Below are 13,548 nucleotides of genomic sequence, written 5' to 3' on the forward strand. Positions count from 1 at the left end.
TGGCAGCATCAAATGTCTTTAATTCTCTCTATTTCATTATAGAGGATGCCCAAACTCCTATTAAGTATCCACATATTTCTGGAAGGCAGCATTTACAAATGATAGTTTTTCTCCCTGGCAGAGCCTGGCTGCAGTGGCAATTTGGGCACATCTGCAGAAGAAGGGGGTGCGGGACCTTCCCTCTCCTGTCTCTGTCTCAAGTTACAGACACATTTTTTCAGTGGCAACACTATTTTAAGCAGCATTTAGTTCAGCCACTTATTTCCAGCCCTCCTGTACCTACTAGACCATCTGGTCTGAGTGTTACTGTAGCTTTGTGGCAAACAAGATGGGGAAAATGATCCAGGTTAAAATAAAGGCAGCAAAACTTTCCCAACAAAAAAGTGTCTCAGAAGAATGAGCACAGGCTGTGTGGAGGGGTAGGAGGAAGCAGGAGAGTCCCTTTATACAGTGTGGACTGGGAATCTACACTTTGCATAATATCAGATGAAAAGTAGAAGAGACTGAATAAAACCAGGCAGTAGCAGCAGGAGAAAGTAGGTGGCCTCAGACTCTAAATTTTTTGGGTTTTTTTTCCAGATTGCTCCTACCAATTGTTCTTCACATTTGGAGCAGGGCTAGAAAAATTGCTTTGACCAAGAGACTATCTCTAAATATCTCTTCCTAAATTCAGCCCAAATCTATGCTCTACTCTTTTCTGATTTCATTGTGTAAGTAGGAAACTCCCCAAACAAGGGTTTACTTAGACCATGTTGTGTTGTATATAAGCTTAGTGGAAACTATGAGCTGGGATTGGAGTGTGGGATTCTGTGGCGCTCCAGGGACACTCCAGTGAAAGGATGTTCTTTTCCAAGTCTGGTCAGAATGAAACGGTTCCCCAGGAAAAGAAAAAGCTTGGCAATTCCAGGTACGCTTCCAGATTGAAGATGCTCAGTAGAGTGACTCTCCTAAGGTTTTCTTCAGTAAATTACGAGGAAGGTTAGAAATAACTTCATTCTAGTAATCGTCTAAAGGGGTCTGAAAAATCAAAACTTTGATTAGTGTCACAATCTTCAAAATCAGAAGAAACACTAGCACTATCATGACACACTCTGCTCCCTGAGTAGTCACGCCTGGCAGCCTCTTGCAGAGCTCCTTGGCTTTAATTTACATATTACTCCATCTAGTGGCTTTAAGGTTCCAGCCTCCACTAGTTGAAAACTCTGTCCTGGCACCAGCTGGATTTCAAACCTCTGCAGCAACTTTGCCATCACCACTTTTACCTCCATCTGTTAAGAAGAAAAACTCATGGTCAGTGACAGCAAATACAGCTTGGACTGCAGCTGCTTAAAGTCAGTCTACTATCTTACACTGCTTTGTCAATATAGAGATTTAAAAGTTAAATGTTACTATGTTAATGCAGCCAGCTGAGTTTGGGCAGGAACCCTGGGACTTCCCGGATTTGAAGACAACTGACAGGCCCTAAGTCCTTGTGTTTATGTGTTAAATCCATTTTGGAAGTCACACTGTAAAACTAAAGCACTCTGAGCTTTGGTGCTTAGATGAGCTCACAGCACAGACCTGAAGCGCTGGCCTCTGGCTGTCCTGAAACACTCTCTGCCATGCTCATACACATTAAATTGTTCCTTCTGTCCATGTAGCCCCCTCCTCACCTTCTCTGTTCCAGTTCTGGCTTGTGTCCTCCTCCAGCTGATGTTTTCCCTGCTTTGATTCTGTCAGTGGCAGCCATGGGATGATCCCCAAGGCCCTCTGCACATCCCCCTGTGTGCTCGACTTTGGCTGGCAAAGGGATGTTGACTGTGATTCCCATTAAGGGGTTTGGATTCAAGCAGGCTGACCCAGGACAGTTTGGAGGGAGTGCAGCCTGCTGCTCCTCCCTGCAGAGACCTTGGCTGCATGGATGTCTGCTCCTGCATTTGAGAGACATGCCTCTCATGGGCATGGGGGGAGATCTTCCCTCTAAAGAGAAGAGGGTCAGTGCACAGGACATCAGTGTGGCATCTGGTGCCCACCACCAGCCATGGTCAGCACACCCTGAGCTGGCACAGTGCTTGCTAACAAAGTGTTCTTCCAGGCCTCTACTCACCTGTGCAAACACCTGCCCGATGCAGGATCGGGGTCCCAGAGAGAACGGAAAATAGCAGTAATATGGCCTGCAAAGAAAAATGTTCAAAATTACAATTACAACTTGTTTGTAAAGAAACAAGCAAATATTTCATCACAGCAGCAAGGAAATGGTCTAAATATCCCCTTGCCTATCTGACTTGTTAAAGCAGTCTCCAAATTAACTCTTTTTTTTGCTTCAGAGAAGCAATACCTCTCCGCAGCACGTTTCCTCATCATCTCTCCTTACTGTATGGCTCAGCTGCCAGCCTTATTTCAAAGCTGAATGTCAAGCACACTCTAAATGCTCTCCAGCCTGTCATGAGGATGTCAAAATCCACTCAATTATTGGTCTTTTGGGCAGCTCTTAACCATGTGAGTGAGAAGGCATTTGGTTCAGGAGACCAGACTAACTTCAGACTAACTCTGAAGTTAAAGCTGAAGGAAAACTCCTGACTCGTGAAGTAGTTGGTGCTGATCTCTGCATCTGTTTAGTCACTGGTCCCTTCTATTGCACTCCTGACCACCGACTAGACTTAGGCTGCTTGCCCATGTGGCTGAACAGCATCTTCTCTCCCTCAGTCCCTCCTCCCCTCTCTAATATGGAGACATCTCAAGCACTCTGGGACCAGGGCTGTCACACATTAAATGCTTGTACAGTTCTAAGGTAAATATTCAACCTGGTTTGGGCCCAAAGCTTTGACCTCAATATAAACATTTAATAACAATAATGTTCGTCTTTTTTTGTAAGGTAATGTGGTCTAAAGAATTTTTGAACAAAAGCTGTGCATTATTGCTCTCTATTTACATTCAGATGATTTAGTGTTACTCATACTGGAATGGAAAAATAGTTTTATTCTACTTTTCTTTCCCTTGAAATCTCTTCCTGTAATGGTTTCTTAATACATATTTAATAACATGGGAGTAAAAAGAAGCTCACTTAGGTGCATCTTTGCTGAATCGATCTGGATCAAAAGTAAGTGGATCCTTGAAAAACTTTTCCATCCTTCCCATTATATAAGTGTTGAGCTGGCAAGAAAGAGTTTATTTTTGTTAGTCAGCAGCATCACACTGAAAATGCTTCTTTGCTGTCAGAGGTATAAAACCATAAATGCTTTCCACTCTCCAGTCCCAACTGAGAGTCTTAATTCATACCCCAGTTTTGGTCAAAATTTTAGAGAAGCCAGTACAAATATGCCCAGGGAAGATTTTGGCCCTCTCAACCACAGGTCCATTACATCTGGATTAACTGGGGCAGCTAAAAGCTGCTGGTGGTGGATGGGACTCACAAAGACTGTGGTGTTTGCAGGAATTCTGATGCCATTGACAACGTGCTCCTTCTCCAGCCTGCGGAGTGTCCCCGAGACGGGTGGGTACAGCCGCAGTGACTCCTTCAAAACCTTCATCAGCAAAAAGCACAGGAGGTCAGTTAGTTCATAGACTGTAGGAAGCAGAAATATAATTAATTACCTCCCTGTGGCCTTTCAGTTTAGCTAAATGGGAGGTTTTGACTTCTGAAACAGATGCTGGTGTATCTGCCTTGGACTCCTGTGGGCAAAATACATGGCTAGGTCAGCTCCTCCAGGCCTAGTTCTTTCTTACAGCTGGTAAAATACAGAGAAAAAGACACAAAACCCAGAAGAAATCCTGGAAGAGATCTAACACCTCAAGTCAGATCAACAACTAAGTGAAAAGGCAAACTCAAAGGGAATATCTAAGAGTGAAGTCTCCTGCCCCAATGAGCTGTTCTGGGCACTGGCTGCCATGAGGGTGGGTGATTTCTCCCACCTCCTTCCCACTCTCAGCTCCTGCCTTTGTCCTGGTTCTGCTGCTTGAGGAGCCAGGCCAGAGCTCCAAAATGACAAAAAACAACCTGGTAAAGGAAAATGAATAGGGAATGTTGAGGAAAAAAATGGAACAAGACTATTTCTTTTGGTGTCAGTGAGCTGTAAGAATGGCTTATTTCATCAAAGTGAAACCTAATTAACAGTGCACATGAGCATCACACTGAAAATGCAATTAACTGCGTGCATGCACGAGTGGACTAATGAAAAAGAAACCTGGACAAAAGGACTCAGAATTGCCTGAACAACAGGAGAGGAGTCCCACAGTCTCTGATACTCCAGTGATGGACTGGCTCTGACCAAGGGTTACTGATTTCAGTTGTACAGATCCAACCTGGTGTTAAATAAATGGTCTGCTTTGAGAAGCTCTCATGTGATCTGTCTTAAAACTGAAAGGCTTAGATACCTCATCTTAATTGGAGTGGTATAATTGTGATGGTGTTTGGAGAAGCCTAAGGAAGCCTGCTGATTTCTGTAATCACCTAGAGTTGCCTTTTCCTTATGAGAAATAGACCTATGAAATCTATCTGCTATCAAAGCACAGTAATCTGTGGGATGGGATGTGCCAAATGGTAAAACACTGTTGCTCACCTCAGCAGGGCAATTTAAAAGAAAAAGGATCATGGCAGACTACTAAAGTCTGGGCAATTTATGCAGAACAGCTGCCAGGACTGTGATTCAGCCTCTCCTGAGGGCTACTGGTGTCCCCCATCTTGTAAAAAAGGAAATGCAACACAAACACTGGCTAATAGCCAGCCCTGGCTTTGCAGTTCATTACCAACCAGCATTTCTATACACAAGACCTCTTTTAGGACCAAACTCTTTCCCCTACCACCCCCCACCCCCGAGTGACTGAAGAGGGTTTCTAGACTAAATAATGAAAAATTGACATTAGAAAACCCAGCCATAATTTTTGTCTATCCTCAAATCCCACTTTATGGCATATGGTGAGATCCTAGCTGGAAATGCTTTAACAATAATCAAACAAAACCAGACCTGTGAATTACGAAAGTGTGTGGGATTCACACACAGGTTGGGCTCAAATTTGCACACCCTTCTTAAAATTACAGCTATTGTTTCACCTTAAACATGTAGGGATTATGCAACTCTACTCTAGCTCCCAAATTGGTAATAATTAAGGAAAGCAGTGAAGGAATCCTGTAAATTTGAGGAGCATCCTTCACAATAAGGCTGGGCTGCTGCAAACGTCTCGGGCTACCTGCTTGCTGACTCTCTGGAAACAAACACTATCAGGATAAAATATTAACATTGTTTTTAAAATTTTAAAAGTGTGGGGGCTCCTCCACGACATGTCAGAGGTGCTACCAAAGAGCTCTGCCTGGTATCTTACCTCACTCCCACAGTACCTGTGATAAGTAGGTGAGTTTGCCAAGATCCTCATAGTCAACGTCTCTCTTGGCACCAAGAACCTCATCCACTTCAGCCTGAGCCCTGCAGTTCAATTAAAGCTCGTTAGCTGCAGATGCCTGTTTCTTGCTAGGCAAGGTGACAAATTACATTCTTTTACTTTCCAGACACTGACACTGGACTTGCACACCCATCCTCAGGCAAAATGCCTACCAGTTCCCAACCAGGCTTCCTGAACTTGTACCTCATATCAGGATGAGGCAATGTGCATACAGGGCAGCTGAATCAGGTGGGATTTGGGACCTGCATGTATAAAGGCTTTGAAAAAAGTCACCTAGGTGAAACTGAAATAATCCATCTTAATGTTTTTCTTTTTATAAATTTTGGATATATTGGTACTATGAAACTGTTTATTTTGGAAGGGAGACTAGAATTCATTGGGAACTGATCCTATCTTTTTAATAATCCTTACAATTAAGTTCACCTTGAAATTAACATCAAGCTGGGTCTGCAAATTGGAGCACACATACCTTTCCAGTATTTCAGGATGCTGGCCCAGTGCCATTACTGTAAATGTCATCTGATTTGAGCTGGTTTCATGACCTGATGATAACAAAACTCAGTTTAAAGGTTAGTATAATAACATGACACAAAGATGGTCTACTAGGGTGACTGTGAATAGGAAACTTTAAACATCAAACCCCAAATGTTTTATTTCAAGTACGCTAGAAATTAAAAGAAATAATAAAAGGGATGTAAAGTCTACATAAAGAGCTTTCAGGAATGACAAGAAAAGGATATAGCTGGTAAAGATATGACCCATCTTGCCCACGTCAAAGCTGCAGTGGTTGCATGCAGCACCCATTAGTTATGAGCTCCCTAACAGGAGGGCTCGTGAGGTCCAGTATTTGTTTTGTCATATTATGGGACACCCAGTTCTGCCAAAGCACAAGGATTTACTGGTTTTGAGGGAAAGCAGAGCTCCTTACCATCTTCCTTTGAAAAGTCTGCTTTACGTGTTTGGATGACCCTGCTTGAGCAGGAAGGTTGGACCAGAAGACCCTTCCAACCTTACCCATTTCTGACTCTGTGATGTGGACAGTTTTCCCTTTTTTTCATGGATAGGCATATGTACTATTTTAATGCATTACAGAAAAAATACTTCTGCAAAGATGTCTGCTGCAATAATATCTTTCTTGCCAAAGAACAGCATTTTGACCTCTCCTTCTTATGAACCTAAATCCTATTGATCTGCAAAATGTTGTTTCTCTCACATAATTACTTGCCCCATACATTTTCTGATTGGCTTGACAGTGCCTTCTCCTACTTAAGCAAGAATGGCATTTAATCATGTGGGCGAGGTAATGCAAAGACACATGGAATAAGTAAAAGATGCTTTTGGTGGGGTTTAGTGGGATCTGGGTGGGAGGGCCAGAACCCCATAAGGAATAGCCTTGCACCCCAGTGGGCAGGGGAAAGACAGAGGCTGGAAAACAGAGTGGGAAGCCAGTGGTTGGAAAACACCAGCCTGGCAAGATTTGCTGTGTTGATATCACTGAAAGAGGACAATATATCATTTGTGTATGAGAAATTAAGAGTTCTTTTCAGACCTCACCCTGCTGGAACTGTGCCAGTGTAATACTGCTGTCTTCCAACCAAGAAACTCCTAGCTGCAGCAGCATCATGTGGAGTGATGATGTTAATCACGGTGTTAACTATGATTAACAAGGATGTTAATCATGACCCTGTAGACAGCTCAAGAATGAGTACAGCTTCCCACATGACATATACAAGCACTAAAATAGCTACCAACCTGCAACAAAGAAAGTGATAAAGTTATCCAGAATGTTTTCATCATCTCTACTTTCCTCCAGAGCTGTCAAGATAGAAAAACAAATGGGATTAGAAAATGCCCCTGTGCCCCAGCTGGACCACTCACAATGCTCTGCCCTGTTTGGCACATATTGGCTGAGGTGGCATCGAGAGAGGACACTGAGAGAGTGCGCATTTCAGGGATAACTTGTGACCAATATTTGATCCAACACAAAGAAACAGGGAATTTTCAAAGCAACTCTCACTATCTTCAGTGTGAAAACAACTTTAAAGGAGGATTCAAGTTCAGATCCCCAAAACAATCCTCCCTGAACTTCATGGCAAAACATGCCACAGAGAAATTCACCCAAACAGCAACGTGTCCCTTACCATCTCCTTTCAGAATCTGTGTAAGAATATCCAGTGCGGCTTCTTTCCCATTCTGGATGGCTTCTCTCCTCCGGTCAATGCACTCCTTCCCCACACGTCTCAACAGCCTCACACTCTCCTTGGCCTCCTTTACCAGTTTCCGTTGCCCTGGCATGAACTGATACAGAATTTCCTGAGTCATTTTATTCCTTTTGTCGGTAAAAAATAATGTCAGTGTTACTTTACAAGTGAGCGCCTTGTTTTCTGCAAAATGACAATTGTCACAAAAACACTTGCTCTCCATGGAATAAACTGAATGCCTACAGGATGAAGGGTTTGGGCTGAAATATTTCAATCTGTGCATGCTGATGTTATGTCTTGTTGATTTTTTGGGCACTGTGAGCAAATTTCCCCACCTCTCCATGGAAAGAAACTGCAGCATGCAATGCCGAATCTCACCCCAGTCTCAAAAAGGAAAACAGGAGCTCTAAAAGCCTGAACTACAGCTTTCATGAGACACTGAAATAATTCTTTACTTAAATATTTCATATTACATCCATAATTTCCTAGTAGATGAATTTGGGTTGAAAATGTAATTTTTTAATGGCAAGAATGCTCAAATTTCTTCCACTCTGAGTGAACAAATTTGTCCTTCTTGTACAAATGGCAAAAATCTCAGGTTTTTATGGGTATGAGAGTGTAAAACCATATCAGAAGGAGACACATGCAGGGGGGAAGAAAAGACAAAAAAGAAGCATTAAATATTAATGTTAATTTTGCAAGTGTTTTAAAGGACTAATGAATTTTATCTTGAGGCACATTGGAGGGAAAAATCTACAGACGACTGTTTCCCCAACATGACCTTGCCCATCTTCAGCCCACAAACTCAAGCAGGAGCAGCTGGATATGAGGAGAGAGGACTGAAGTGAGGAGAGTACAGACCCGTATGAGGGGGATGCGTGCCTTGTTCAGCCCCTCCATAATCTTAGTCACAGCGTTTGGTAAAGGTGTCTGGTCATCGCTCAGTGCATTTAATTCCAAGCCAAAGGCTACCTGAGGAGCAGGAGAGAAAAAGGCAACTTGCTGGGGCGGGGGTGAAAGAGCAGGATAGCTTCACACCGCTGCCTTTTCCCCTAAAAATATCTCAGGCTAGATCCTACCTTGCAGAAGGCTGCAAGGGGACAGCAATATCTACATTATGTTATTAATCCACCCTTATTTGGGTGGATTAATAATTTACTACTGCTCTCCATTCATACCAAACTGGTTTGCATAGAAAGGGAAAAGGCAGCGTAAGGCAGACTTCATGCTGGCGTGTAATGGCAGTAACACAACCTCCACCCACGAAAAGAGCCCTGGTGTGTCCCTTTTGGCATGGAGGGGTGGGAGGTACGAGGCTGAAAGGACTTTTGCAAAGGGTCCCCATCCTGTGAGCCACACCTAGACCATGCAGACCCTTCCCTAACTGCCCCTTCCCAAGGCTCAGCCCGAATGGAAGTGGCACAATTAGTCCTGCAGGTCTTCTGGCACTGCTGGGTAAAGGTCTTTCTCCCTGCCTCCAGCTCCTGATCCCATCCTGCTGCTGGTAGGCATTACTTCCATTCCTTCCTGCCAGTTGCAGAGGAAATGAGAGGGACAGCTGGTACCTTGCCAATGATATCCATAGTCACCCGGCTCATCATCGACAGCATGCTAAACTCTGTTTTTCCATCTGCTTTCTCCTCTAGCTTCTCCATCAGCTCCTCTGCTTTTTCATTAAAAGTTTCCATCAGACCAATCAGGTAGCTGAACAATCAATAAAGATGAGTAATGGGGGCTCTGGAGAGGACATCTTTGCTTAGGCAAAATAACTTTTGTTATCTTCCATAGAAAATTGTAAAATTTTTTTAAATTTATAATTTATTTTTCTTAATACATTAAAAAGCAAACAGAAAAAATGAGCTACATTCTTCTTACAGCAGCCCAGCTCTGCCCTGCCATGTAATTAACATCTGTCATTGCAAAGGGCTGTGGCCTGTGCCTGTCAAGGCACATGGACTTTATCTTTGAACCCTACATACAATACATCAAGGCACACTAGGAAACCAGACCAACCCTCTGCCTTATCTTTTCCAGCAGGATAAGGCAGCCATAACCATGCTCCAGGATACACAACCCTGGGACCTTTCTACCATTGCTGAGTTCATAGGGGTGTCACTGTTCCATGGGAATTCTGGTCAAATTATACTCGGCATGGGAATAGTGTGCTGGATTCTAAATTAAATGTGATTTTGGCACGAAACTTTTTTTTTTCCCCTCTAAGTAACAAATAGTGGCAGGGAGAAGCATGACAATACAGTAAAAATAACAGCTAGATCATCCTGGAAATATTTACCTTACCTTCGGCTGAAAGCTGGATCCATTATCCTCCGCTGCTTGCGCCAATGCTCATGGTTGCAAACAGTTACCAAGCCATTCCCTAGAAACCTAGCACATAGGAAAACAAGGAAAGGAACAGTTTTATGCAAGGGAGCCAGCTGAACCCTGTGTAGTCACAAATACAAGTATTTCACATCTACTTTCTTTTATTTTTCCCATGTGTAGGGAGCACCATTGAGTATGAAACCATTGCATCACTGTGGACAACAACTGAACCACAGGTATTTTTGCCAGGTAGATGTGAACTGCTGAGTCCAATAAGATGCTGTTTCATTACAGCTGTTATGCAAATAATTAATATAATAATTGGATTATTATATTTTTAAAAGCTTCAGACAAACAAAGAAAAATTCCCTTTTTTTTGGAATTGAATTTAGAAGCTGCAAACTGCCATAACTTATCGAATGCCCTAAAGTCAGTGCTCTAAAATCTGAGAAGTTTGATGATGGTCTTGAGCAGACTGCTCTGAGACTAACTGAATATCCCCAGGGGGAAAAAAGATACATGATCAAGGTAAAACAAAATCCAACATATCCTCCTCCCTGACTGGCAAGACATTTGACTTGGCATGTATTTTAATAGGTACATGCTGGTTACATATGTCTGGAATTAGAAATTAATCCCCACACTAAGGTAAATGGTCTGAGTCAAAATGTCATGCCTGTGATATTATTAATCTTGCACTTATTTTCAGGTCACAGTGGCTTCAGATGGGTTTTGCCTACCTCTCACCAAACAGGCTGAAGAGACTACCATACACGATTGGATCCTTTGGGTGCTGTGGTGACATCAAGAACTCCTAAAATCAAACCTCAGGTCAGTGAATACTGAGTGCAATCCTTTTCCCGGACAAAACACAAAATGTCACTTACACACATTTTAGCTCTCTTCCTTCTGCAGCAATAGTTTGAAGAGTAGATACATTACTTTGTGTGCCCTGATTCCCCAGTTCCTGTGCTGCTAGCTTGCTTTGCATGCCTCTAGTGCTTTTTTGCCCAATGACCTGAAATCTTACTGTGTTGTAATTGCAAAGATTAAGAGAAAGAAATTTGGTCTCTTGTACCTCATTCATTTAAGATATTAAGCTCTTGCAGAGAGCCTGCTTTTCACAAGTGGTAAATGTTTGCTATATGTGCTGTTCAAATAAAAGTAACAAAATAAATTAACTGACCAAGAAAAAGATAAATCGGGGCAGCCCAGAGAGCAAAGCACCTCATCCTCCTAACCCAGCCAGAGCCAAGCACAGATTGGCTGCTCTGTGCTGCTCTGATCGTCAGGCACCAGCTCTCCCCTTATGGAGGAATGGGCTGATCCCCACTATTGATCTGGCTTTATTTTTCAGTACCTTCACTCCTTCAGGACTCACAATCAATAGTGAGATTCTGTGAAAGGCATTAATTCGTACAACAGGTCCATATTTCTCTGCCCTGTAAGAAGAGAAAATTAAAAGAAAGAGAATTATGGTACAAACTACCAACATGTAACAGTTCAGACCTAATAACCTCGAAGGACCAGAGCACATGCAGTGGGAACTACCACAGTCCCCAGTGAACAAAGCCATTAAGAGAACCACAGAAGGACAGAATCATCAAGGCTGGAAGAAACCTTCAAGATCATCTGGTCCAACTGTCAACCCATCACCACCATAATCACCCCATAAACCAAGTGTCACATCCAGACGCCTCTTGTACATTTCCACAAACTTACTCCACCACCATCCTGGGCAGCTTATTCCAGTGGCTATCCATTCTTTCAGTGAAAAAGTTTTTTCTAATATCTAATCTGATCTGAAAGATCAATGCTCTTTCTCTAGCTCCTCTACCAACCTTCCGAATGATGCTAATTATGTAATTCAGGGTCTCTGTGCCTTGATTTCTCCATTTGTGCTACAGGACTACCCCGTTCAATGTTATTGATGTGCCTCAACTTACCACTGCAGGAAGAGATCTGGTGTAAACTCCTTTTTCCTCAGCATTCTCCATATGATTGGCAGGTGTCCAAATAAAAAGCTGCAGAATTATGAAGGTTAAGAGCGTCATGAGGATGCCAGCATGGGGTTTTGTATGGATTGCAATCCTTGTTGCTCAGTGAGTGTTGCTCATGTTTTCCTCATAAGGGAAGATGCAAATAACTCTGAGCTGTGCCAATGCCCAGCCCTCACCAAGCTGGTAAACTGGGTATCAAAGATAGGCTGGTGCTTGCATGAAGCCAGGAAGACCAGTACAGAGACGAAGGATGAGGTCTTTTTTTTATGCTGTATTATAGGAGATGTTTGGGTCTGGGTGGGAGCCCCCCACAAGTTGCTTTGCTCTTTGCCTGGCTGACCGAATCTCCACTGCAGCTGTTACGCTGCTGTACATGAAACTGACATTTGCATTAAATACTCTTTAATACATGCTCCTCCCTGGTAAGTGTAACTTCATTTCTGTCAATGGATTTCTGTTAAGGGAAATTAGGAACCATCTCCTTCTGTCCAAAGCCATGTCATTTAAAATACTGAGGAGGATAATCACTGGTTAATACGAAAACTGAAGAGATTAATAAAAAATGTTAACTCTGCAACAGCTGCATTAAAAACCTGTAGATCAATTCCTTCCTTCAGCTGTGAGTGGCAAATTCCCACCAGCTTTGCATAAATCTGAGGGAAGATTTGGCCAAGCTCCTTGCTAAATGAATCAAGCTGCACTCAAGATCTGTTTTCCATTTGAGAGACAGAGAGCCATGCTATCATCCTTTTCAGTATAAATAAGCTATAGGGGGAAAACAGGCTCTTATTTTATTACTGTTGGAACTGGGAGGTGCTTAAAATAAGAAGAACTCAACAAAGTTAGTCAATATCTACAGAAACTTTTAATCCTCTACTTGTTTGATTCTTCCACTGTAACTGGATTCCAAAATGATGTGAAAGCCCCAAACAGAACACAAGTCCTTTGTTAGCTCTGGAAACTGCTCTATCTGCAGCACAGGAAACAAGGTCCACTCACAGCTCCTCTTGCATGCCGTCACTCTACAGTGTTACTTCACACCACAAAATGAACCTAAGGACAATGAGGTTCAGGTATGACAGGATCATCCTCTCTCTAGTCTTGGTATCCAACCCCGATGACACAAGTAGGCTGAAGCCTGGAGGTGGGCAGGTGTGGTGTCCCTGTGAGGCTGTGTATGAGTGCTGCTGTCTCTTCCTGTGGCATGTTATGGAGGGCATGTGCACCCACAGGTGAGGTTAAATGGGAAGCCCACACGCTGCTGCAGGAACCACGACTCTTTGTGACAGTGCTGCCACTGCCTTGCTGGCAGCTTTCTCACTACTCTTTATCACTTATGACATTTTTATTTATTTTTGGCAGAAACCAAACACCTGGCTTATGAAGGAGAGCACGGAAGATGCCTGGTGGAGTTAGTGTCAATGTGCCCCCTGGAGCAGTGTGGGACGGCTGGTGCTGCTGGTCCCTCCTGCATGGCTGGTGCTGCTGTCAAGTCCCTGTTCAGGGTCATGAGCAAACGCACAGCTCGGGTGGGCGACTCCAAAGCGCCCCTTCACGCCGCTGTGGCCAGCCGGGAGATGTAGGTCAGGACACGCAGCCCCGGCCAGCCAGGCCGTGCTGCTGAGCAGGATCCTCAGCGATGCCGGGCG

At 43.4% G+C, this 13,548-nt stretch overlaps 1 protein-coding gene across 1 annotated transcript in view; it reads right to left on the reverse strand.

The window, feature by feature from the left end:
• Positions 1 to 13,548, reverse strand: part of LOC116445597 (cholesterol 24-hydroxylase) — a 13,948-nt gene continuing 400 nt past the window's right edge. The window contains exons 2-15 of the mRNA XM_032112387.1: positions 11,846 to 11,923; positions 11,260 to 11,341; positions 10,640 to 10,713; positions 9,876 to 9,962; positions 9,143 to 9,281; positions 8,439 to 8,549; positions 7,518 to 7,674; positions 7,129 to 7,191; positions 5,846 to 5,918; positions 5,315 to 5,399; positions 3,393 to 3,503; positions 3,044 to 3,132; positions 2,087 to 2,153; positions 1 to 1,268 (exon numbers count right to left, since the gene is read on the reverse strand). Of these exons, the coding sequence (XP_031968278.1) occupies positions 1,107 to 1,268; positions 2,087 to 2,153; positions 3,044 to 3,132; positions 3,393 to 3,503; positions 5,315 to 5,399; positions 5,846 to 5,918; positions 7,129 to 7,191; positions 7,518 to 7,674; positions 8,439 to 8,549; positions 9,143 to 9,281; positions 9,876 to 9,962; positions 10,640 to 10,713; positions 11,260 to 11,341; positions 11,846 to 11,923 (1,378 nt within the window). The 3' untranslated portion in view covers positions 1 to 1,106. The remainder of the gene's footprint in view (positions 1,269 to 2,086; positions 2,154 to 3,043; positions 3,133 to 3,392; positions 3,504 to 5,314; positions 5,400 to 5,845; positions 5,919 to 7,128; positions 7,192 to 7,517; positions 7,675 to 8,438; positions 8,550 to 9,142; positions 9,282 to 9,875; positions 9,963 to 10,639; positions 10,714 to 11,259; positions 11,342 to 11,845; positions 11,924 to 13,548) is intronic.

The sequence above is a fragment of the Corvus moneduloides genome, chromosome 6, assembly GCF_009650955.1.
Source record: "Corvus moneduloides isolate bCorMon1 chromosome 6, bCorMon1.pri, whole genome shotgun sequence".
Taxonomy (NCBI): Eukaryota; Metazoa; Chordata; class Aves; order Passeriformes; family Corvidae; genus Corvus; species Corvus moneduloides.